General features: G+C 41.9%; 1 protein-coding gene across 1 annotated transcript; it reads left to right on the top strand.

Annotated features, from left to right (window-relative positions):
* The first annotated feature begins 1,479 nt into the window (after nt 1–1,479).
* Nucleotides 1,480–26,281, top strand: LOC142393831 (semaphorin-4G-like). The gene is made up of 16 exons (XM_075478313.1): nt 1,480–1,774; nt 6,490–6,797; nt 13,061–13,209; nt 14,459–14,521; nt 14,631–14,729; nt 14,874–14,967; nt 15,048–15,161; nt 15,414–15,568; nt 16,332–16,507; nt 18,156–18,300; nt 19,063–19,285; nt 20,373–20,488; nt 20,583–20,737; nt 21,122–21,180; nt 21,644–24,310; nt 25,404–26,281. Exons 2-15 carry the CDS (start codon nt 6,671–6,673, stop codon nt 22,627–22,629), a joined length of 2,661 nt encoding a protein of 886 aa, XP_075334428.1. The 5' UTR covers nt 1,480–1,774; nt 6,490–6,670; the 3' UTR covers nt 22,630–24,310; nt 25,404–26,281.
* Nucleotides 26,282–26,713: the final 432 nt, after the last annotated feature.

The raw sequence follows: 26,713 nt of genomic DNA, 5'->3' as shown, positions 1-26,713 counted from the left end.
AGTGCTGTATCTTGCCACCTTAACAATATATCTACAGCATAAAAACCACCGCAGCATTGCTGGTTCAATTTCAGCTGTTACCATGGTAACCAGCAACAGTGATGCGCCTTCTTCCTCTCCGAGAACTTCCTCAGCGGCGTCCTCTGTGAGGTTAATGAAGCTGGATGTTTGAGCAACCATCCGCTGCACGAATTCCCCGCTGAATTGGAATAAGGAGTGGAACAAAAGGCACAATTCAACATCCACGCTGCCCACTGAACACGACTAAATGCATTCATAATTGATAAATGCATTCATAATGGATTAAAAGTTATGTTTATGTTAGAGGAGCAGTTATATGTGATTTGGCAGCTGCTGCTGTCATGTCATTATCGGTCTCTGCAGCGTGGGCCCTCTGTATCTTTATGAGCACTGCGGAGACCTGCAGGGGGGACAGGCACACACACAAACATCTGATTTGTTTGCTGTTGCCTTACACAATACAAATACTAAAGTTGCATATGTAGCCTACTCCCCTCTGGGCGTTTTGATTATTTGGATTTGTGCATCTTTTGGGATAGAAACATGGCAAAAAGATGGAACCAGTTTTTCTATCAGGCACCTTCAGTAAGTAAGAAATTCTGGCTATGTAACGTCACATTTATCTACGAAACTGATCTACAAAATAGATGTATTGGTTACTAATTCATAGGAGATGTGCTAATTATGCCTGTTCTCTTTTCATCAAAGTTAGAAATCCACACTGAAACAATTCTTTATGCTTGTACGGTGAAAGTTTATTAAAGCTGAAATGAAAAAGAAATTGACTGGAGTCGGTTAGTTAATGAATCTCCTTCAAATTAATAGATATAGGTTTTCCTTAACTGTTTTTGTTCCATTTTGACAAGGGTTCAAATGAGGTATTCAGTTTATTTTGTCAATCTATTTGTCAATAGAGTGTCCAAGAAGTTAGTAAGATGGCATATGTGCGGATAAATGTTTGTAAGCTTATTGACTATTTTATGTTGTTCTATGATGCAGGCAAAGTAATGGTCTTGGAGGTGGGTAAGTAAAAATAAGATTTTGTCTAAATTAAATTAAATAGTCCTATCCCTCTATCCCCTTTTAAAACCTATGTTTTTGGGGACTTTGATACCATAATTTGCGTTGATAAAGTAGCATTGAATGCTGATGAGATACTAGAAAGGTTTGGCTGATTTAATCTCTTGTTAGGACAAAATAAATTTTCACAAGCGTTCAACGATAGTTTTTACACAGATAATAATTTAAACTAATCTAAAAGAAGAAGTCTTTATCTTGTTTTGTAAGTCTAAAACTTCTAGGCATTTTTCAACAACGCTTGTGTGCAATTCCCTCTCTAAACGCTAGATGTCAGCGTGACATCACTATGCACACCTGAGAGAGAGACAGGGCGCTTTACGTAGCCCACCTTTTTTACTTTGCCTGTTATTATTACCGCAACTCCCTGCGCACTGTAGACTTCAGAAATATCCCCATGGAAAGTGGGGCAATAAACCACGAGGTGTTTGATTCTTAAACAACAGTGAGCTTAATAGAGGAAGAGAAATCGTGGGCTTCCGAGATGGGTGAAATAAAAAGTGAGCGTCGAGGGAGGGCGGGCCACCTGTGACGGCAAATGAGCGGAGGAGCTTCTACTCGTCTTTCAGTGGGTGTTTGGGAGCGTACACAGGCGTTTAAAGTCCACTTGAATAATTCCGAAGTCAAGGAAACGTATAAATCCTGTTCATTGGGGGGGATTTTTCCACGAATGCAGGTAAGAAACACCGAACATTACGTGACGACACAGTGAACACATGCAATTTATCGTGTTTTATGTATTTTTTAAATTCTCTTCTACTGTGATACTTTGTAATGTTCTGCTCATTTTCAGTGTGTTGTATTCTGTTTACTCTGAATTCAGCCTGTTCATTTCCAATGATAAATATTACAGTTATCCTCCCAAAACGTGGGATATTAACATATCATTGACGAATATTAAACTGTTGGATGTTAATGTCAAATTCAGACAGATGTAACATCACCAAACGTCACCGCTGTCCGCTTAATTGAGCGTTAAAGCCGACTGATGTCTATAGGTGAAAACTCACTGCACTGCGTTAGAACTGATCCGGGGCTGCTCTGGTGGAGTGACTTAAAATCCTTCACATATCAGTAGAGATGTGCAGGAAACCTCTCTGTAAAACCATATAGAAACCATAGAAGCCAGTGGAGTGAAGGCTCTAGAAACACACACTGATGATGATGAAGGTGCTGGAGGAGCATTACTGATCTGTCAAAGGGTGGTGGTCACCAGCCATCTCCTGCTCAGTGTTGTAACTGTGATTTAATCATTAAGCTCACAGAGGAGCTGTGTAAACCTTGTGAACCCGCCTGTCTACCTGCCAAGAGAGGCTTGACTTGAGTGATTTGTATGCTAATTGGAAGGAAACATTTGTAGGATGTGTTTATTTTGTATAGATAGGATCTTCTTCCTCTTACCTTTTCTTTAACTTGCGCCCTGCAAAGCAGCTGGTTTCCACCTCTGTTATCCAGATGTTGCTCTCTACTCTAACCTCTCATTGGGAGTCCATAGGGGCAAACATTTCTGAAAACTGGAAGCTCAGAGTCAAATCACCACCGCTGTATCAGTGGAAAGACCACCATTTGTATTAGGAGTTAGTCTTCAGGCTGCGTGTACACTTAACATACACACAGCGTAACCTTTTGTTTGTGCAAACGTTTGAACTGATGTGGGGAATGTAAACATCGACAGAGGGAAATTATTGACAAAATCCTTTAAAGTATTTAAAGACACGTCAGAGGTTGGAACTGGGAGGAAACTTAAAATGAAAAGTAGTTTAGAAAAGCGAAAGAAAACAGTTGTATGGTCGGGTGTGAAAATAGCCTCCCAGTTTTTCAGAAGTAAAGAGAGGGGAGACATTTACTAACAGCATGACTCTGGGGTTTCACTCAGGTTTGAGTGCTTAACTGGTTTACCTGCAGTCCAGACTTGACACCCATTGAAAACATCTGGCTCTGCTTCAAGCAAAATATCTGATAAACAAGGCCCCCATTTTTTTTAATTTTTTTTTTTTGAGCTTCTGACATTCTGAATCAAACAAAATTGGGATAACATTTTTGATTTCTCCTAACTGAGGCTCTGAAGGACAGAAGGACAGCGGGTGCTGTTTATCGTGAAGCAGATTTTGGATTTTCAGTTAAATGCTGTAAATGAAAATGAATATTTTTCTTTTTTCTTTTCCGACTGTAAGCCCGTTATATACTTGAACGAGACTGGTGATGGCTGTCGAGAGTCACTGTAAAGCCTCGGCAATGCTGGAATTTTAGACCCTCGACTGTCAACTTTTGCAGGATTTGGGCTCCCGGGAAGATTCTCAGAGAAAAAAAAAGCTCCTTGATTGTAAATGATGGCAAACAGCGTTTCGGTGAGACACTGACCACACACAGTTTTGTGCCTTTCGTTTGTTCATCAGAATAACTCCAGTGCTGAAAGTAGATTTAAAGAGCTCAGTGTCTCATGCACAGAGTGACCACATAAAATGCAAAGCTTTAGTCCTGGGAACAAATGGAGCTCAGTTCAGCTGGCTTGCTTTTGTCTGTCTGTAAAACAAAGTGTTTTAAAGCAGTCCACTGGTCGGTTCAAGCACAGCTCAATGGCTTTGGCTGTAATCTTTTCTACCAGTTGTCACTCAGACATATAAATAAAACTCAAAAACAAGAGTTTTTGAGTCCTTTAGGGACAACTCGTTAATGGAGCTGTCACCGCTCTGCGCCAGCCTCCTCTGTTCAGCCAGGTTTTCAGACACTATATAATTGCTTAATAAAATCCATTTCTGTGAATGAATGTCATGGGACAGATAGCTGGCTGTGGGATCAGGAGGACGACAGATTGTGAGTGGTGTGATTTCCTCTGGGTCTGCCTCACTTTATTTCCAACACCTCTACCTCTGCAATTTCTCAACATTTTGACTTCTGTGCTCAGCAGCTAATTAACAATTGAAGGCCTCTGGATTCAGGGGGTCCGAGGTAAACCCCGAGCAAGTCAGGAATAATTGATTTTAGACGACAGAGACTTGGGAATGTGAAGATTACTGGCACCGCTGGACTTGACAATAGTATTTTACCTCTTGCTTGCAGATATTTCTCCCATCTTTCCCTTTCTCTTATTGCATAGGCCGCTGTTTCATTGCCACGTGAACAGGCCCCTCTAATGATTATAAGACTCCATCAGGTCCACTGTGGCTTCTTGATTGCCTGAAAGGATTTAGCCGATGACAGCCCATTTGAGTGAGTGCTCGAGTCAGATAAAGACTTATGAAATCTCCCCCCAGTGCACCTCCTCTGCCACCTTTTGAGAGGAGCTTTGATAAGACTGGGAGGGAAGTTGGCACACATTAAAGAGTACATCCTCAGTGGGAACGCACAGCCAAAATCCCTGGCATCATTCAATTTTATCTCAGACTCTTGACTCTTAGTGAAAGTAGTAAGTTTGGCATCTGGGACTGCGTGTGGGCTAATGCTTTTTCCCCTTCAGGTGTAATTTTGGAAAGTCTGACACATAAGGTGTCAGATTCACCTGCTGGGAATTAGTAAACCCTCTTAAAGCAAGTCATTTGTATAAACCAGTCGATTAACCTCGTTTTCGTTTTCACTCGCTTGCTTTTTGTCAAATAGTCCACAAACCAAACGTCTTTCATTTACAATATTTTTTAAAAGCAACAGCAGAGAGCAAATCCGGACATTTGAGAGGCCGGAAACAAGCAAGTGTGTCTGAAATATGACTTAAAATTTGATTTATTATACATTCAATTCAATTACCTAGCCTAATGTTTTTATTGTCTTTCACATAACTCCAGCACCTGAGGCCGCTGGCCTAACTCAGATGGATTTTTTAGAACAGTCCTGACTAAGTGCAACACAAAGTTTTATGAACAAATACAAAGTGCTGAGTGTTGGGGGTGATGCATTAACTGTCTCTGCACATTACAACACCCTGCTTAGTTAACATGACAAAACAGCCAGAATGATAGAAAATGAAGCAAAGCCTTTTTTTGAAAAATAAAAAAAAATAAAAATGTTTTCAAAGATCTGAAACCAGCACAAGAAGCACACCGGTTGTTTTCTATTAAAAACTAAACGTGTGTAGAATAATCTTTTAGCGCCCGACAATCTGAGGATACCACAGTTTAAAGGTTTCAGTTATATTTTTCGTGCCTTTTTGGTCGTGTTCGTGTTCAGGACTGTAATTCTGAACCTTTCTGTCGTTCAAAAAGTCTCACATGCTCCATATCTCTTGTTGGTGTAACGGTACACGTTGGACTACATGACATACAAATATCTCACGGGGATTTGATCCACAGGCTTACTGTTAACAGTTGCCGCATCGTTCTTGTCCACACCTGCATACTGTCATGTTCGTCCGTCATATTGTGCAACTCTCAAGCCGGCCGTCGTCATGGTGTTAGCCTTGAGGGACTACTGAGAATTTCTATGAGGGTGCAGTCACTGCTTTATGTGCTAATGGCTTCGCCTTTCGATCTGTTTTTTCCTTTTTTTTTTGGTTGCATCCTTGGGTGAACGCGAGAAGAGTTGTGCCATGCATGCGTGCGTTCTTGAACTAGAAGAAACGAGCGGGCTTCATGGACGTTCAGCTGTTAAGGCTGCTGGGAGCTTGCTATGTTTGGTGGAGAGGGCTTAAGAGTGTGACTGTTTACATTCGGAGCTGGGGAAGCATTTAGAGAGCCTGCATGTGTGCGTCTCTGTGTGTGCGAGACAGAAAAAGAGTTTAGACGAAGGAGAGATGTCGCCATTACTGCCAGTACGATTGGACACGGCTGGCGATGCTCCAAAGAGTGTCTGTCAATGTACTCTGAGTGTTGGTGTGTGCACTGGTGCATGAAATACACACACACACACATACTCCTGCCCCTCCTCTCACCATCACTCCTTTCACTCCCCCAAAAGAGGGTCTTACTCTGCCGGAGCAGCATTGGCATTCTTATCACAGCACACACACACACACACACACATCGCAGAGATGATCATGTTTCACAATTTCTCCACTCGCTGGTTTGGCTCCTGTCCGGTACGGCCAGTGCTTGAACCGGTTTTGCACCTTATTGATCTGGATTGCTCCACATCGCAGTTTAATCCTCACGTGTTTGCTTGTGATTTGGGCACATCACTCTGTTTGACAGCGCTTGTTTGGTTAGCGATATTTCCAGCAGCTGCTCACCCTCTGCACACAGTGAAATTCTGATCTGATCCGATATTTCATTGAGCGAAGGCACTTTGTGTCTCTTTCATGTGTCTGTCGTCATCCCTTTGAAATCCTCCACAGCAGGTCATTTAACGCGTTTGAACTCTGCTGCGCCAACTTTCTGTGCTTTTCAACTTCTCCTGGCTTTTCTAAGGTGTCGCAGACTATTAATAACGTGCACTCCCTGTGTGTGTGTGTGTGTGTTTCAGGTTTCTTCCCTCCTCTCTACACAACGGTGAAAGAAGCCGCCTGCTGTTTATCTCACTGCGTGGGCGTGTGTGTGTGTGTGTCTGAAAAGAGGTGTATGTGGTGAATATGTTAGTGTGAGTTTCTTTGTGTACGCATACGCATCGGCTGGAGAGTGTCTGCTCGAAGAGGCGCTTGGTGGAGATGCAGGGAGCTCGATCTTCAGCGCATCTCCTGCTGCTGAGCTGCTTGTGTGCAGCGGCGGCTGGCTTCCCGTTCAGAACGCCCCTGGATCTGGATGTGACCCCACGTGTCACCGTGCTAAGCAGCGGTAGGTACAGACACATTCACACAGCCCCAGCATCAGTTTACGGAGTATCACATTTCTCTCATCCACCCCTCTGTCCATTCCCTACACCACACTTTATCCTCACCAGTCCAACAACGGGCAAATGCACTGAGATGGTGACGGCTAAACATTAGCTACGATCAGTTCAGGACCTGGTAATGTTACAGAAACGGATGCACTGCTAATCTCGTGTTGTCAACTTTGATCGTCTCAAAATTAAAAAAAAAAAAAGGAAAAAAGAGATCCCAAATAAAAGATTTGGGGACATGTTTAGTACTTAGTGACGTCCTCTTTGGTAAGTGTCACAGCTTGTAAACAGCTTTTCGTAGCAGTTGAGCGGTTTTAAGTTCATATTTGAGGGATTTTTACACATTCTTCCTGCAGAAGGCTTTTAGTTCTGTGAGATTCTTTTGCTGTCGTCTAGGCGTTGCTCCCTTAAAGTTTGTCTGCAGATGTTAAGCTGGAGGGCACTGCTGGGACGATAGTGGAAATCGATTAACTTTGTCCATTTTGGGTCTTAGGGTCAATTTCGAATCATTGTTCAAAGGGCCTCTTACCATTGTTGGCTATTTTTAACCACAGTTGGATGTTTGTATTTGACTCCAACACAAGCCCGAACCATGATACGTCTGCCACCATGCTTAACGTTTGGAAAGTTTAACTTTTCGTGGAAATCGACACCATTTTCCCCAATCTGATTAATTACTGTCTTTGGATGAAGAAAAGCCTTTGTTCTCATTACAGTTCAGTGAGTTATGATTGTGCAGAGCAGAGCCGTGCACGACCACCCAAGAGCATGTGGAATATCCTTGAAGGTCTTTAGCACGTAAACAGGGGGTTTAATTATCTTTTCTAGCAATCCTGCAAGCAGTTCTCTCAGTGAGTCTTCTTGGTTTTCTGGAACTTAACTTGGCCTGACATTCTTCATGTTAACTGCCATTACAAGCTGTGGAAATAGCTGCCTGATAACTGTACTTTGTGGGTTTCAGTTCCATTTTCTAAATTCTAGGCGGCTGTTTAGAGGAGCTCATGGACCTTGATTGTTGAAAGTATTTGTAAAACTTTGAAATCTGCATCACTTGCAGTTTCCCAACAATGACTGTGAGTAAATCGTAGCCCTAAGAGTTGAATCAAGTTTGGCAGATTAGACTGTGAAATGGTCCTGTAATATGCCCTAAAAAAAATGTTTGATCATTAACTTAATGCCTTGTGGAGATCATTCAATCTTTCAGTGACTTAACTACACATAGTAACAGATGCTTTGACCAGATGCCCAACATTTTTATGCCTATATCTATATTCTCTTTAACCTCCTTTAAACCATAAATTCTTCTCCTCCCCGGCCCTCCTTTTACTCCCTGCAGTCTCATTTGTGAACCCAAGTGTTAACTGTTGTGATTTAACAAAAAAAATTTTTTTCAATCGAGCTTGGATTATTATTTACTTATCACCTTGTGAGTGATGGCATGTAGCCTGAGGTGCTGCAGAGACGGAAGCTGATGTGCAAATTGCTTTCACTTGGATCCCTGAGGAGCATCCAGGAAGTCTGACACCACTGTAGGTAGTTGAGAAGCAGCGTAACCATGACAACTGTTGTAGTGTGGCGCAAGACAGTGATATATTGTATTTTTCTTTTGTGCATGTGTGGAAAATTGTTTGCCCATTAAGCAGAACTGTCGTCTGATCCTGCACTTTATTTGTTCATGCACAGAGGTGTGAATGGAAATTTTTCAGCTTAACTGAAGTACAATTTTAATTCTTCCACAAGGTCTCTTGGTTCTCCTGTTCCTCATCTTGAAAAAAAAAAAAAAAAAAAAAAAGTTGTCTTGATAGATTAATTTCTATAAATGATCAGATAATTATCAGTCCATGTGTGGACACACAGGTCCTTTCATTAATTAGTACTTTTCATAGTTGCTCTGCCATCTTTTATTCTATTACCTCGCTTTTACCTCGTCTTTGTTTCTTTTGCTTCCTTTTCCTCGATGAGGAGATTTCGATATGCAAACTTATATCTAATCCATTTAATCTCTGCGTTCCTTAGCAACCTAACCACGAAGTCTCCAAACCTGAGTGGGTAGACACATTTCACAAGCATACACATTTTGCAACTTGTGTTTTTTCCCCTTTCCTAAAACAAAGGGACGTTTTTAGGGGAGGAATATGTTTATTGGAATTTTAATAATGGGATAGCAGTGGTTAATTTGTAAAGGTAACAAATTTGAAAAATCTGAGGGAATGCCTATTGTTAATAGATCAAAACTGTGACTACTTCTAAATTCATTGCTATTGCATGCCCCGGTCAGGTCTCATCAGAATATGTCTTACACTGGCAGCCTGTAGATCTAGTTTTCATTTACACGTCAGAAAACTCTGAACCATAAACAGGCCTGATGTCTGCGTGAGACTTTGTGTGTCATGCTGTCACGTCACAGTTCAGTGCCTTAAAGTCCAACAAGTGTGTACATGCACGTCTGTGTGTTTGTCCCTGAACATAGTGTACTTTGCTGATCAGCTGAGGTCCCTCTAAGTGTTTGCTCGGTAAATAATATCAGCTGGGCTCGTCTTGCTGCCTTGTCAGCACCTCTTCTTTGCCTACAGACCAAGTCATACGTGCCTTTTGTCGCAGGATCTTGTGAGCTTAGGCTAAAATGGGCTTTGAGGCGTTGTTTCATTGTAATACAGCTCAGATAATTGTCCCTCTGCTGTGTCGCTCTCTCAGCTACGTTATATTGTGTTACCTGGCTCCAGCTGTTAGGCCCTCACGCACACACACAACCACCCACATAAGGTATTATGAGTCCGAATGCTGGGATTTACGCAGAGGAAATATAGTCTTCGTCTCTGCTTTAATGCATTTTTTCACCTATAATGAGGAACCCGTATTGGGTGGGAGAAGTTCTTGTACTGAAAACCCCACAGAGGTTAAACTCTTTTTGTCGAGAATAAGGCAGAAAGCATGTACCTGAGCGTCAAAGAGCAGCTTGGGATGGGAACCGGCTACTGCTGCTGCTACTCTACGGAGCTGAGTGGATCGTCTTTCACAGCAGCTGATAGGAATCTTAATGACAGGCTTACTTGATAACCATGCAGTGTTCAGGGTGAAGTGAATTGGCTGCAAATGCCGGAAGTCTGACGATCTTTTTTTTACTACAGTACTCATTGGTAGGCATAAAAAGTGGCTTCCTTTTGCATTCATACACCCTTATTGCCGTCAAAATGACAGTCAAACCTGCTCAGCATCCGTCACCGCATGTCTGTTAATTACACATTAACTTATCTTCACATCACTGTGGTCTTGTGCACATTTTGTTGTGGTAGTAACAGACCTCTTTCTTTCTCTGTGTTCGTGTGTATTCACGGTGGTGTAATGTTTACACCAAGCTAAGTGGACTCCTGATACATTATATGGTTGGAATTTACGTAACTCTCCAGCTTCCCATGACTGCTGCAAGGAACGTTGTGACATGTATTGTTTGTGTGTGTGTGCACTGTACGGTATGTCTCTTTGCTGAGTGTGACTGAACCTCATTAGTATCTTGACTTGTCAAACAGATGCATCCCAATATAGCTTGGAGAACTGGATGGGGGAGAAAAACTCAAAACAAAACACCCCACATCACAGAGATCCACAGAAAAAAGCTGAGGTCTGATGTTGTGTGTGTCATGACCTTTTTGTTCCTCAACAGAGCTTTTTAAGATAAGCATACTCCTTTCAATGCCTACTCTGGCGATTAAGTTTAATGTAATGGGGTGAAAAAAATAATCATTCTTTAAAAAAAATGGGTTTGAGACCAGCTATGCTTCATGGCTTAGGGAGTGCCACTGAAAAAGCAGAAAGCAGCTGACTTGAAGATGCTAAGATTCACTATGAGGGAGATGAGCACGGACAGGATCAGGATCTGTACATATCAGAGAGACAGCCCAGGCTAGACAGTTTAGGATTCAACCAACAGGGAAAGATTGGTTTGGACGTGAGCAGAGGAGGGATGCTGGGTATGTTTGGAGAAGGGATGTTGAAGATAGAGCTGCCAGTTAGGCAAGAAGAAGACAGGTGAGAAGCAGGTGTTTGGATTGATAGAGGAACATGCAGAAAACAGGATGCGAATGAATATGCACCACGAGCCACAAACAGATGTGGAGGGGCTCAAATACAAACATTAGGTTATCCTCAAGCGCCGCTTTCTAGTCACGTTTGTAAGTAGAAATTTTGAATGTATGTAATTGAATTTGTGCTCATGTTATGTTTACCGACGTTCTCTTGGTTCGGTTCGGGTTTTTTTTGTCTGGCTACGTTTCTCAGGTCTATCCTGCATTATAAAGGCTGTATTTACTTCAGAATGTATTCGAGCTCTGCTGGTTTCCACGATTTTCAAATGATAGTCCAGTGCTCTGGTTTAAAATCACGTAGCTGCAAAATCATGCAAACTTTTACATCAGCTGTGGCGGAAGAAGTATTCATATCTTTTGCTGAAGTCAACTTTTGACACAGTAACAAACCAACATTTGAGCCGAACTTTCTGTGATGTCTGTACAAAAATACCAAAGTATTAACAGAAAAATGCTGGTACAGGTTTGATTTATAATTATGTATGACATCACTGAATAATTAAAGAATTACCACATCACTTTGTAAGCAGCATGCTAGCGTTGTAGCCTCTGCAAGTAGAGGTGATTTGTTTGAACTAATCTATGTACAGTTTTACATACACAGTGACTCTAGAACCTGAATTGGATTAAGTGGGTATAGTAAATGCTTGTATGGATATACAAATTTGTTCTTAGCTTTTGAGTTTTGCTCTGATCTTTTGTTGAATATTGGGTCACTTGTAGTATACTTTATATTAGCATAAAGCAGAAGTACTCAACTAAAATGCAACCATGTCGAAATTAGTTACATCTCAGGTCTCATTGTATACCAGTGTTAGCATCCTGGCAGTGTGTTGACAAGCTGGCATAATGATTCAGCTCAAAGCCTGCAGAGCTGCATAGTTTAACTAACATGGCTGAAGGCTCTTGCATGCATGTCCAGCGTGTACCCCACCTCATACCCGACGGCTGCAGGGATAGATAGATAGATAGGCTCCAGCCCCCTCACAGCCTTGAAATGGATTAAGACCCAACAGGAGGAACTGCACAGCCAGGTGAAGAGGTTTTCTGTGCCATCACAAAGCAGAGGGGTTTAATCAAAGTTTTCTCTTTTAGCAGTCTAAAAAAAGATCTCAACTGTAAGTCCTTAGAATCAGCGAATAAGGCCTTTCTCACTGCTTTGCACCAACACTCAAAAATCATGCAGCAGGAAATCCATCACGGAAGATGAAATTCTGTTTCACCTTTTTTTTTTCTCATTCTCTGTCAGATCTTATTGAAAAAGCTCGAGCTTTTGAGCGTTTAATAGGCACTCTGCTGTGCTGTGACTTCCTAAAGTCATATAAGGGAGATGAGTTGGGGAACAAAGAACCCATCGGTTTGAAAAAAGTTTTTTTCTTTTATCATTTGTTGCTAAAATCGCCAAATAAGAATCCAAACGATAAGACATTGATCATATTTAAGGTAACCCAATACATTTCAGGCCATAGCTTTTTTTTTTTTTTTTTTCCTGGAAGTGTTATTTTTGAACCAACATGTGTTCCCACAGAGATAGACCATAATCAATAGCTGCAGTGGAAAGTGTGGTGAGGTATGCCCAGGTTGCAATGTGTGAAGTCAGACAAAAAAAAGAACCTGGCTCTTTAAACTACTTCTATTGTCCAATATCCCACAGGGCATGTGCTGTTGAAATAATCAGAGGAAGTACAAGAACAAAAGGAGGTCATCATCTTGAATGTAAAATTATACTGATTATCATACGGCTGATCCTAACCTGTGTTGCAACACATAGGACTGGCGTATAGATGTATTTCTTTTAAGGGACATTAGGAGCTGTTTTGCATGATTAGTTGCAAACACACAAAACGTCACCTGATACCGTTTCCTCACTTCAGCGTCAAGCCAGATTTTAATGTTGATTTTAATGTTGATTGTTGTTGATATTGATGTTGCTCATGTTGGGGGGTGGTATGTGTGCAATGTGGTTGTCGATGTGATGTTGTGTGTGAGTTTATGCATGAATTGATTTGATTTTTGATTTTATTATGTAAAACACTTTGTGCTGCTTTTTAGTATGAAAGGTGCAATATAAATAAAGTTTGATTTGATTTGATTATTATCCTCTCCTCTCCTCTTGCTTCCTCTCCTTTCCTCAGGTCTCCAGGGTAGCAGGCGTTTTCAGTCCTCTGCAGTCAACTATGGCCCCATGTTGCTGGAGGCAGAGAGTGAGCGTCTTTACATCGGGGCCCGGGGGGCTGTATTTGCTCTCAACGCCTCTGACATCTCAGCCCGTTCTGCTCTCACAGTGAGTTTGTTTGATTCTGTGTTGCTGCTAGATGTGTGCCTCAACTGCCTTGTAGCTTTAAAGCTATCATTGCGTTCATTTGCATTTTTCAATGCAAGAACTTTTGAGGCAACATTTCATTTTGGGGTGGAAGTATTTTCGTCATTCACGAGTTCTCATTTATTATATGTATATATATATATATATATATATATATATATATATATATATATATATATATATTCTCCTGATATATTATCACTTAAAGTTTCACCCATTCCTGCACTGACCTGATGTGAACATACTGAAGGTATTGCCAGGAAGTAACTTGTTGTATGGATATAAGTGCAGTAAGTTGTGAAATCCATAAAAGTAGAACAGCAATATTTTGAAGAGAAAACGCACATTAAGATTTCATCATGGCCAAGTCTGTTGTATACGTGTGGGGGTTGCTGAAAGTTGCTGAAACAGAGTTAAGAATAAAACTGTTGTTGCAAACACAACTCTGTGACTTGCATTCAGTTAGTTTCTTCACGTTACCTCGAGTTACCACAAGAGCTGAAATGAGGAGCGTCCTAATTGATTATGCCCTTAGTGGGTGGCGACATCGACAGTGCAAAGTGTGTCAACACGACCACTTTGGCAATTCCAGATGCCATGAATTAGATTATTTCACAAGCCGATATTTCTCTGATGTAAAATAAAAGGGAGACGGTTTTTTTTAAACCTTTTTGGTGCTATAAGTTCTCGTTCTGTGTTCTTCCAGGAAGAACTTTTTTTTTCCGTGTTCTAATTTTTTTACCATCCGAGAGGTGAGACTCCTTAAAAGAAATGCCTGAAGTTCACCATCCTTTTACTCAGCAAGACAAGCTTTAGCTTTACTGAGAAACCTTGAAATGTTTCTCATGCGTCATGCTGCTTCACTTATTACCTGGTGACAACCTGACATTAAGGCGTTTTGTTGACTATGTAGACACAGCAGTGGTGTCTGCCTAAAGGTATGGTGTGCATGTAAGTGTTTGCTACCACTCCTCAACTAAGTTTTTGTTACATGAAAAACACATCCTGCTGTTCATCAACACGGGGAATTTAGGTGCCAGGATCATTGAAATTCCTAATGATTGATTTATTACAGCAAAGAAAAATCATTCGATATATATCTATATCTTCCATAAGATATGTAGTTATTCACATAACAATTTATGCCAGCTAGAAAGCACCCAACGCTGTTTCTTTCTTACTGTATTGTGTGTTTTCTGGTCTGTTATAGATTGAGTGGGAGGCCTCCCCCAAACAGAAGCGTGAGTGCCTGCTGAAGGGAAAAGACAATAAGGTTGGTGTTTAGTTGTTCTTTCACCCTTTTCTCTTCATCTGTTTATTTCCCTCTATTGTCCATTGATATTTCCTCCCAAATTGTAATGCATTTTCTCTTCCTCTTTCAGACAGAGTGTTTTAATCACATCCGCCTCCTGCAGAGGTTTAACTCGACGCATCTCTACATGTGTGGGACTTATGCCTTCAGACCCCTTTGTGCATACATAGTATGTCCATGCCTAACACATACATACTTTCTGCGGTGCAGCCTACTTTGGTGTTGCATTTGCTGAATAGATGTTCATATTTTCCTGTCTTTTTAAATGTATATCTGAACTATTGTGCCCTTACCTCTGTTCACTTCTATATAGGATGAGAAGAGATTTGTTATGTCATCAGAGCCTGAGGACGGCAGGGACAAATGTCCCTTCGGACCTACAACAGGTTACACTGCTCTCGTTATAGGTGCGACGCTCTAAACAGTTCAGTTGCTTCAGGAATTTGTTTTAACAACTAAAAGACTCAATACATTGTTTCTCCTTCAGACCAGCAGATATACACGGCTTCCCGGTATGAATTCAGGAGCTTTCCAGATATCCGCCGTAACTCTCCATCTCCCACTCTAAAGACAGAAGATGCTCCCACACGCTGGCTGGATGGTGAGATAAACTCTTGGAATGATAAGAGCACTTTAGCATGTTTGGGTGGCAGGATGGTGCGAGTGATCTATGGATTTTGTCAAGCAACCGGTTAACATCATGGGAAGCCTCAATATTATCCACTGCTTCTCCAAATTCTATTCATATTTTAACGACCACCTGCACTCTCAGCAGCCTGTTTCATCGCATTACACTGAAATGATACAGGGATGTAAACATTTTCAGCAGCCAGATCTCTTTTCCAATTTGCAGAGGCAGACTTCGTAGGCTCAGCACTTGTGAAGGAGAGTTTGGGCAGCAGCACCGGTGATGATGATAAGATCTACTTTTTCTTTACCGAGAGGAGCCAGGAACAAACTACAACCTACAGTCACAGCAGGGTGGCACGAGTTGCCCGGGTTTGTAAGGTGAGTGCAGATTTGGAGAGATGCAGGTGCTATTTTGCAGTCGAGAGCGAGACCTTACATCAGTTTAGCTGATGACAGTAAGATGTACAGTAATAGATGAGGGGCGAGACGGGGGATGCATTTGGAGCAGGACCCCAGTGTAATTAGTGGAGCAGACTGCGTAGCTGATCAATTGGTTGCAGAGTCAGAGTGGCTCACAGTGGGAGCATTCAGGTGAGACAGACTGTTTAGCATCGCATGTTGTCTAAATTGTGACTGATTTACATTTCCTGCTGCCCTGTAATGAGTTCTGAGTAGCAAGAGCCAACTGTGATAACCTTCTTTTTCTCACACATTTGCTTTTTCGTGCCTCGGTGCCATATGGGACATATGCGTTTCACCTCTGGTTGAATTCATTTAAGCCTTAAATCAAATGAGATGATTACGTTATTTGCTGGATTTCCAAAAGAATCATGAATGGGTGTTGAGATGTGTCTACGGGGGTTGTATGTGTCGCTGTCACACCCATGAGTGACCTCCAACCAACCTTGGAGTGGAAATTTCGACCCACAAGAAGGCCTAACGCTGTTTAATCATTTTTTACTCTCCTGTACCATCTGTTATGCATTTCAGGGGTCCACATCCTCTGCTGTGTAACCTTTGGCCAAGTGTTAAATCCTTCCTTTTTCATAAACCTACCTCATATAACTTTCTCCTCTCCCTCCTCTCCCTCCTCTCCCTCCACTCCTCCACCTCTCCTTTGTTTTTCACCTTCTTCCCTCAGGGAGACAGAGGAGGTCATTTAACTCTCCAGAAACGGTGGACATCCTTCCTCAAGACCAGGTTGTCTTGCTCCCTGCCTGAGTATGACTTCCACTTTAATGTGCTGCGCAGCGTGTTCGTTATGCCTGGCCTCACTCCACACGACACTCATTTCTACGGCATTTTCGGCTTGGAGTGGTGAGTGGAAATTTTTGTCCCGTTAAGATGGCAGCGTGATGGGGGCTTTGAGATTGCAAATGTTGATGAGTGAGACAAAGACGAAGGCGATCGATATATTGAGGCTGTCGAAGAAGAAAGGAGGGGAGGAGATGAAAGGGAGAAGAGAAACAAAGCCCAAATAAGCTGATTGTCCCAATGATTTGATAAGTAGATGGTAGGCAGGGGTAGTTTTACAGACGTTTGAAGAGCGAGCGTCGAGTGGATTTACAGATGCCTTAAAAAGTTGTAATCTGAATTTCACGTGTTATTGTATCGAAAACTTGGGTTTTCTTGTGGTGACCACGTGTAGTTTGATACTACAGCATGTACTCATTTAGCAGCAGCCTGATTAGAAATACAAGAGGAGCAGCTGTTGCTGCTTACAAGGCTCTTGTTTTATTAAAGAATGTGATCAATAATAGCTATCAGCACAGCAAAGTTTGTAACCTTGCTGAGGTTTACCATGGCTTCTGCTTAAATTATTTTGAATAATTCTGAAGCATTTTTTTCCAATATCGGCATGTGCTTTATTTTTTCTTCATTGTGAGACTTTTGTGTGGAAGTATTTTGATAAGCCTGTCCATCCTTTTGGGCTTCTTGCAGTGTAGGCAATTGTTAGCAATGCTGGAAAAGCAACTTTCCCTGTTAGGTTTCCCACGATTGAATCAGACCTTCCGCCATAAAGAGACTTGCAAGTTGGACCTGTATTTGTAGAATGGCGTCAGCTCTGAAAAGGTCTGCAACTAGCCAAAGACTCTCATCAGCAAGCCAAGAGAAGGTGGAGTAGTCTAGTTTCTTCTCAGGACACTTTGGTTACAATATGCTGAAAGGTTTTGGGGGAAATTTAGCCAAAACAATGCTTTATTTGACAAAAGAAGTATATCATGAACAATTGAAGTTAGCAAATGCCGGACAGATATATTGTTTTATGTTGTTGCTTCACAATAAATCCCTTTCACTGTCTTGCCAGTTCAGGGCTTTCAATAGAAAGCAGTAGGAGGGATGATCTCTATGCTTCAACAGTAACTCACTTTAGCTCTCATATGGGATTAAAAAAAAAGAAAAAAAAAAAATCAAATGGCGATGCTGTTACTGATAAGACAAAAGTGCTCCGGATTTCATGCTTTCAACGTTCTCCTGCAAATCCTTCATGTGGTTGAAAAGCTGCATGGACATAAGTGTATTATTCCTTTCACCACAAAGCTGTGTTTAGGAAAGATTGAACATTAGTTTAAAGCAAAAAGTATAGCAGTGGGAAAAGCATCAAAATTAATTTCTCTTCAGCTTCTTCCTTTTGTACGAATGCTTTCTTCTCCTCCCCATCTTCCCTTCTTCTGTCTCTTGCCTCAGCCTCTACCACGCATCACTGAAATTGTTTTGTTCTTTCCTCCTTCCCTCCTGGCTTTCTTATGACTTCTAAACAGCTTCATACTATCTCTTGTCAGTGTCCTTCCCTTCCCCCTTCTCTTGCTTTTTGCTCCATTTGTCCTTCCTTATCGTGTTGACTAGGTTAGCTACCGATCTACTCTACCTCTACGGCTGTCTCTATGGCAACCATGGGTTTACCAGTGTTATTGCTCCTGGCCTGTGCTCTGGTCCTTCTCACTGTGTGACTTGATTTCTAAAGGAAAAACGTGAAGGCATCTGCAGTGTGTCAGTTCTCTCTGCCTGAAGTCCAAGAGGCCTTTGAAGGACCCTACATGGAGAACCAGGACTCTGGCTCGAAGTGGAAGGAATACACTGGAAAGATCCCTGACCCACGGCCTGGAACAGTAAGCACACGTGCACACTCTCACACAAGGACTGATGTCATGTGGCTAAACTCTTCCGCCTCTAATGACTCATAGAGGAAAACCTCTCACAGAGAGCGGATGAAAATGAAAAAGATGGAGGGAAAATGACATTGAGAATGAGTGACAGCTTCAAGTATGAAACTCAAGACTCACCTGAAAGCCAAAACCATAGCGATTAACTCCGTCTCAGAGCTTTGGCAACCAGGGCACTGGCATTGTTAGCAGGGCCTGACGTTATCCACTGCAGAGTCATTTCAGCACTTTGTCTGACTTACTTTAACTTTGCTATTAAACAGAAAGCCGAAATGGTCAAAGGTTTTAACTCGGGAGCGTGAAAGCTTCTTAGAGGAGTTGGATGAAGTCTTTTGAAAAAATTACAAAGAGAGAAGGAAAGTTGTTCCTTCAGTCGGGTGCAGAAGGAGCTGAGTCACCCACATGTCAGCACCATCCGGATGCTTTATTCATACAGGTTCATTGTAATCTGTGTGAAGATTTACATTTTTCCCAGACAGACTCTTTTGCAGGTTCATACTTTCCTCCTGTTCCCTGATGTTTCCCGCAGACTGTTTCACTAAGCTTCATGACATCCCCTCAGCGTTGGCCTCTATTTAAGGAGATGTTTATTACAAATGAGTAAAACATGTCTCTCTTTTCCCTGCAGCCCACATCGTGCCTTGTTACTCTCTCATTGTACCTCTTCTTTTTACTCTCTGCCTTCTGTTTTTTTTTTTTTTACAACAGTGTATATCTGACGCTCTGAGGGCCAGGGGCATAAACATCTCCACCTCCCTGCCCGATGATGTGCTGGATTTTGTCAGACGCCATCCTCTGATGTCCCAGCAGGTCCAGCCTGTAGACAGACGTCCACTTTTGTTCAGGAGGACAACAGACTACACGCATATGGCGGCACACATGGTCCAGGGGTTAGATGGACAAATGTACCATGTATTATACATGGGCACAGGTATGTGAAATCGGAGCTTTTGTGGGAGATATATGTATTTGCTTTCAGAGGACTGACCCTCTAACTCACTAAATTTAGTTTACCATATAGAACAGAAACAGACCCACCCCATGGATCATTCTAGTTTTCCCACATTTGCACTCACCTTGAAGGCAGCTAAAGTAATGGCACAAATCCTTGTATTTGCCGTCATTGGTTTTGTTTAAATTTACATCTGGTCTAAGTTCAGTGTCTTGATGTCTGGCAGCTGTGCCAGCTGACAAAAATCATTTGTTGTAGTCGGGATTTTACAATGGTTCAAGATCTGTTAAGTTAAAGAAAACAGAAAAGAGAAAGTTTTTCTCTTACACATTGGTAGACTGGAAATATATCTATCTCTTCCCAGTCTATTGCCAACCTGTTTTATTTCCTCTCGTAATCACGTTATGACGCATTCGGAAACTATCCAAAGCAAGTTTTTCAGATTCCTTCTCCGAATCAGTGCCAGATCTTATGACTAAACCAACCAACCAGATCTATTAAAACAAGCACAAAAAAGTGACTGGTATAATAAGTAAAATAGAATTCTAATTTTTTAAATACTCTTTTATATTGTTCATCTGCATTTTTGAATTGCGCTAGTTTGATTTGCCTCACTGAATGTCAGCTGTGTGAATAGGAAAGTAGAGTTGTGGAGGGTTGTGACAGATTCTGCTACAGGAGGTCAAATGGTGTAGTTTATGCTCTTTTAAACAGGCAAAATTATAATTTGGAACATGCCCAAATAAGCAACTACTCTTCAGCAAGAAGCTGCCCCTCCCTCAAAAAAATGCACCCTGCAACTGCCTAGATTTGCTGGTTTTAAAAATATTTTTTTAGAAGCCAAAACTCACTGTGCTTTAGTCGCTCTATAAAAAAAACTCGATGCCCGAAGCTTCATGTATTAACAGATGCTCAACAATGAGAAAAACAATAGCAAAGACGTAAATTACACATCTTAAGTTAGTTGCAAGTGTTTGCAAGTTTACATATTAATATGATCAAAATCAATTAGAATTTGGTGTTTTAATAATTTAATGTTTCTCTGTTCTCTGTTGCGGTCGTCCAGATGAAGGCTGGTTACACAAAGCTGTAAAAGCCAATGGTCAGCTGCACATTATTGAGGAGCTTCAGCTGTTTGATGAATCACAGCCTGTTACCAATCTTCAGATATCTACAAAGCAGGTAGCCCATCTGTCCATCACAAACACACACACACACACACACACACATAGTTAAAGATTAATGCTACAGTACTAAAATGATCTCTCTCCCCCAGATGAGTGTGTATGTGGGCTCTCCGTCAGGCGTGGTCCAGCTGCCGCTCTCTAATTGTAGCAGGTACACTTCCTGCTATGACTGTATCTTCGCCAGGGACCCTCACTGTGCCTGGAATGTAGCTGAGTGCACAGATGTAACAACACAGACAGACAGGTTTGTTTTAAAGTCTGTGTGTGTCTGTTCAGTTGGATCAGGTGATTAAAATGCTGCAGGTGCCCTTTTGTTAGTTTAATCTGAGCAACCTGAAATATCACCATGCCCTGTCACAGTGTCAGCTCCCAGAACAATTGCATAATCACAGTGCTGGCAGAGACCTGAAACCGGATGTGATAGTAAACAAAGCAGAGCAAAGCTGATTAATCTGGACATTTAAGCTTAGTCAGGAGAAAGCAGCTGTGGGAGCACTGAAAGATATGACAGATATGAATAGTTCAGACTGGAGCAGCACCGAGCAGAAACAGGACGAAATAAATCTCAGTGACTGGTTACTCTTTGCATTAATATGCTTATTGTTATTTTTTTTCTTTGTCTTCACAGATCCGCTTTAATCCAAGACATCCAGCAAGGGAGCATGGGATGTGAGAAGATACCATACGGTAAGCAGAAATCTCATCTGCCGCTCCATTTAAAAAATGTTTGCTTTTTATGTTGAAGGCTGATTTATAAATAGAGAACACAAGGCTCAAAAAATCCTCACTTGTCGTCAAGTGACATGAAGGCCTCTTTGAAAGTTTATTATGCACAATATGCTGTTAAAATCCTCTCCTCCCTTCTTTAATCACATCTTTGCCATCTCTGGAGAGAAATCTGTTTGATATTCAAGGCAGGCAAATGCCTTCTCCCTGCTTTTCAGTTTCAATCTGATAAAATGTTGCATTTTCTGCCTCCTTCTTCTCCCTCTGTACGAGTTAATATGACGGCTTGATTTTAAAGATTTATAATTGGACTTCATGCATCAACAAGTCTGTACAGCTTTTTAGAAATGCAATAGATGCTAAACAGTTAGTATGTGAGATTAATCAGAAGCTGCGTTGCTTTTAAAACACGCTGGTGTTTCAGATGTTGTCCTGCGGAGCCGCAGTGTGCGGGTGGGTGATGATGTCCTGCTGCAGTGTGAGCTGAGTTCCAACCTGGCGACGCCCCTGTGGACGCGGGATGGTGACGAGGTGCAGGGGTACGATCTCAACTCTGGATTCAGAACCGGCACAGACGGCCTGCTGGTTATCGAAGCCCGACAGGAGCAGAGTGGCCTGTACACCTGTCACGCCGTTGAGAACGACATCAAGGTCGCCATTGTAACCTACAACATAACCATCAGCCTTGACCTGCCCCCTCCCCCACCTGTTGATGGAGGTCATAATCTTTTTGCCACCCTGCCAGCGCCATCCGAGCGTCCCTCATCTGAGACACCTGTATTACTCCCCACGCACTCAGAGCTACTGTCCCCCAGGAACATGGAGACCATGTACCTGTCCCTCGTCACCATCCTCGGTGGCCTGTGTGTGGTCCTCACCGTTGTCCTCATCTATGTGGGCTTTTGCTTGCGAGTGGGCAACAGAGGGAAGTACTCATTGCGCGCTGCAGCTGCAGCGTACCCGAGCAACAAGAGAAACAACAGGAGCAGAAAACAACACAGGAACTCCTCCCACATGGAGCTGAAGACCATCTCAAGTCACTGTAATGGCAACAGCATTTGTAATGGAGGTTCAAAGATGCATAATGGCAGCATTCAGGATGGAGGCTTTCTACAGATCGTCCCCGGTGAGGGTCAAACATCACATAATAAAGAGCCTCCTCCCCCAGCCCCTCCTCTCCCTCCCACCCCGCAGCTTCCCTCTCCAGAGTGTGACTTCCCCAACGGGCTGTCGTCCACATTGCCCACTGTCCTGAGGAGGATGAACGGGAACAGCTATGTGCTGCTGAGGCAAAGTGACTCTGAAAACGCATCACCGCTCTGCTACTCCTTTGCTGATGAGCTCAACAGGATCTTAGAGAAGAGGAAACACACTCAGCTGCTGCCCAGGCCGGATGAGAGCTCTGTGTAGAGACATCCAGCCATCCTGTAGAGGCGTGTTCTTACCCGGTGCCTGTCACATGACTCATTGTTGTGGACCAAAGAGTCTTATCTAAATTGTTAATGTTGGCTTTTTTGACAAGTCCACATTTAGACATTCCTGCTTTTTGAACCATTGAGCGACATGAATTCCCAAATTTTGCAGCACAAAACAAATGTAAATGAGAAATATTATTTAAGGACCGAGCATGAGAGAGAAAAAAGTGTGATCTACCTCACCTAAATATTGTCCAGAGAGACATGTGCAGTCAAGCCTTTCATCTGGTCCGAAAATCAGCGCTGAGTTCTCAGCTGCAGAAAGATATCTGATCTACAAACTCTAACATGGTTGGAAGCCACATGGGGATATAAATGCATATTAGGAGTCAATTCAGACTAGAGGGCAGCTAGCCAAAGTTTGTTTGCACAGACAAGTGCACAGATGGCCTATGCATTTTTAAAGACTTATTCATTCTGAATATTGATGGAAATGGACTTGGTGAGCCATGTAAAGTGGATTTCACTTTTAACAAACTTGCAGCTGATGAAAACAAGTATTTTATTTAGAAAGTGCAGTCACTGCCAACCCGATAGTGTCACCTCTTGTTTCCTGGTCTGGTAGACGTTGTGGTGATCCCTGATGCCTTTTTAGCTGCTTCCCAAGTGAGTCTCTCCGCAGCCTGCGTGAGTTTGCTGTAGTGGCTCTGCTGCTGCAGGTTTCAGTTGGAAGGACCTTCCAGTTTGCAGCCGGTCACTTGGAGAGTACAACAAGGTCTATTGTCCCCAGCTGCCGTCCAAGGAGGTGGAGTTGGCGTCTGTTGGAACGACAGACTCGCTGGAGAGGCAGCTCAAGGACTTAGAGAACCGCAGCCTGCGCACAAGAAAACATTAAATACGGTGGAGCCAGCTGGTTAACAGGAACCTACTTACCTACTTAAAGTGCATTTCTTTGGCTGCCACAGCCATCACACCAATAATATACATCATGATGACACATAACACTTTACCCCACCCATTAGTAAGATATGGTGAACTAATCATTATTTGATATTGATTTTAATATCAATGCTATCTAACCAAATTTGGTTTGTTTACTAATTTATTAAAAGGTTTTATAGTAATCATTAATGACACATTAATGACTATCTATTTACTTATCTTATTTAATCATCAGTAAATGTTCTAATTGATAATGCATATTATAATGTACATGTGGTATGAAAACATTAATTAACATAAACATTATTAGGTTGTATAGCATGTGCGGCTTTCATTTTATATTTAAGATACAAAGAGAGACAAATGTTATTAAATTCAAACTCTTACGTAATTGAAAAAGTATTAAATAGTGATTATTTCACCAAGTACTAAAGTTTCTGGGATGCTTGACAGTATTACTGATTTGAATGTACTTTAAATTTAAGTTTAAAGTGCTTTGGGAAGCTTATGGACACTATTATATCATTTTGAGCCAGAAAAGGTTTGAGCCCATTTTCTCACCGCAAATGCGGAGGCTCTGGCTGTGTATACTGGATGCTGTTTGGACACAATGGATCTAAAGAAAAACAGACTGTCCCAGCTGAGCCCGAATCCACCACTGAGTGACAACCTGCATGAGGCCGCAGCACAGAATGACAGACTGTGGAGCACCAAAAGCACCGAGAGCATCCAAGGTTAATAGTTTTTATATCTTACAAACACATCTTCTACACAGGCACTTTGCCAAGCAGGCACTTTAAGAAGTGGATCATAGAGGTCAGAGTCCATGGTCACTGCAAACACTGAAAGCACAATGTTTCTTGCATTGCTAAACTTAAATCCACTTGTTTTATTAACAGCTTGCTGATGTGACAGATGTTTATAATTTGGGGGAAAGTTTAGGTTTAGAGATTCCCAGATGGAAACATCTGTGGTTGTCTCATTCACCCGGGTTCCGTGTCACCTCATACGGATTCACAGTCCCACAGAATAATTCCTGTGCAAGAGAAGCTAAATAATAAGATGTTATAACAAGCAGTAAGGTTTCATTTCTAGAAGTCAGGCTTTTCCTAAAGTTGGGACAAAAATTACAGCTCAACAATGACATTTATTTTCCACGTGTTGCAGATTTATTCTCACACAGATATCTCAGTTGTTTTCTCATCTCAGTCTGCTTTCGCTAAATCTTCTGTCGAAGCGCAGCATTAATTAAGTGCTCGTCTTATGACGAGGCTGACCTCACTGGAGAGCCTGGGATCCCTCCAGACATTTACACCACGTTCCACTCAAGTTTCCAATTATTTTCTCATGCCCTCGGGCTAAGGGTGTGGATTTTTGTTATTACTCTGTCAAGAATAGAAACTCAAAGACAAGTATGCACCACGTCCTTACATACGTGCATATAGCGATCACAGGTTTCCTGTTCCAGCACATGTGATTGAATTACAACAACCAGTGATGTCAGGGTGTGAGATGATGCTTGTGCTGAAGCGGTTTAAAAAGCATAACATTAGAAAAGCTGCGTTTTTCAGTTTCAGCAACAATCAAAGACACCAAAGTAGCTCGAGTAGCCATCATTAAAGCCTTTTTACCATCCAAAACACTCAACACCTTGAGAGTCTTGCTAATGCTTGTTTAGGATACCTCTGTTTTTTTGGCTCAGCTACACATCAGGGCATATATAAGCAGATGTAATGCCAACTGAAATCCTGCAACAGCCCATAAGCGTTCAATGGAGAGACATTGCTGACGCCTGAATGTTTTTCCCTCTGTCCCTGTCGTTTGCAGATGTGATGTGCACAGGTCAGTTTTCTTCCAGGGGAGATCATCTCCCAACTCGTGTCAGATGGCAAGACTGGCAGCAGGGATGTCTCTTTAATGAGCAGTGGAACAAGATTTACCATCATCAGCAGACTGCAGGGTCAGACGCGAGGCTGGATAAGGGCTTCAGCACGCGAGTCTGGGCACCGCCACCTAAAAATAGCTGATGGCAGTGTCATACTGAGCTGCATTTGTTCATTCAAACAGCAGCCCTTTGTGTGACAACAGTGTCCTTGCTTCTGTTTGATGCAAATTTGTAAAACCAAACTTTGAATATAATACCTTTTTTTTTTTTTTTTTACTTGCTGCATGAATTGTGTTCAGAAACTCATTTTAATATATTTAAAAAAAAAAGTGCCACGGTTGATGTTTAAATATGCTTTGTGAGCCTATTTTATTGCAAAACCAGAAGAGACTGGTTTAAGAAAAGAGGCATATTTATTTTGTAATTTTGTACATTGTATGTTTTGGAACCTGTCGTCAATGTCGTTGTTTAAGTGCCACTTTTGAGAGACAACTAATTTTACAGTGTTGAACACAATGTGATGAATAGCACAGCAGCCAAAAGCATGCAAAGCTGCACCAGCACCATAGAAATTGATATTTATAGCCTACTATTAGGAGGAAAAAAAACACCAAATTATATATAGCTGTCACTATATTCCTGATATCTTAGTTATTGAGCATTCTGCTTTTTTGTCCACGCAAAATCTTTGATATTTGTTTGCATGCTACACCATGCGTGTGCACACAGGAAATTATTTTCTTAAACTAACAAAAGGAATAACGCGATAGTGGCTTCCTTCACATTTCAGTCAAATTGAAATAAAAGTTTGTACTTGGAACGCCTTTCTCCTCATTTTTGTGTGTATTTATAGCCCTCCTTTCACAGAGACAGGTGGATGAAACAAGCCTTTCTCCTGTCAAAGCTTTGGAGCAGAGCCCTTGTAATGTACAAGAGGAGGCAGCAAGAACTGTATCAGCCTGTAAATATTGTCAGACGCTCAGAGAAAAAAAAAAAAAAAAAAAGGAGGCTTCTGCTTTGTAACTGGAAGCAATCCTGAGTTCCTGCAGCACGGCACTGACTGGTGCGGAAAATTTTGCTGTGAGGTAAATGCCCCAGGACTGATTTGGAGCCAACAGGACAGCGTTGTTGACTAAACCCACACATACAGTAAATGTCCTGGCTCTGTGACGGCATTAAAAGGGAAAATGTGACATCAGTCGGTTTAGCTTTTGTGAAAGAGCAGCGTTTCTAACTTCGAGTCAAAGCCTTT

Source organism: Odontesthes bonariensis, chromosome 2 (assembly GCF_027942865.1).
Source record: "Odontesthes bonariensis isolate fOdoBon6 chromosome 2, fOdoBon6.hap1, whole genome shotgun sequence".
NCBI lineage: Eukaryota > Metazoa > Chordata > Actinopteri > Atheriniformes > Atherinopsidae > Odontesthes > Odontesthes bonariensis.
The sequence above is the reverse complement of the archived record's forward strand: the minus strand, read 5'-3'. Positions and strand labels throughout refer to the sequence as shown.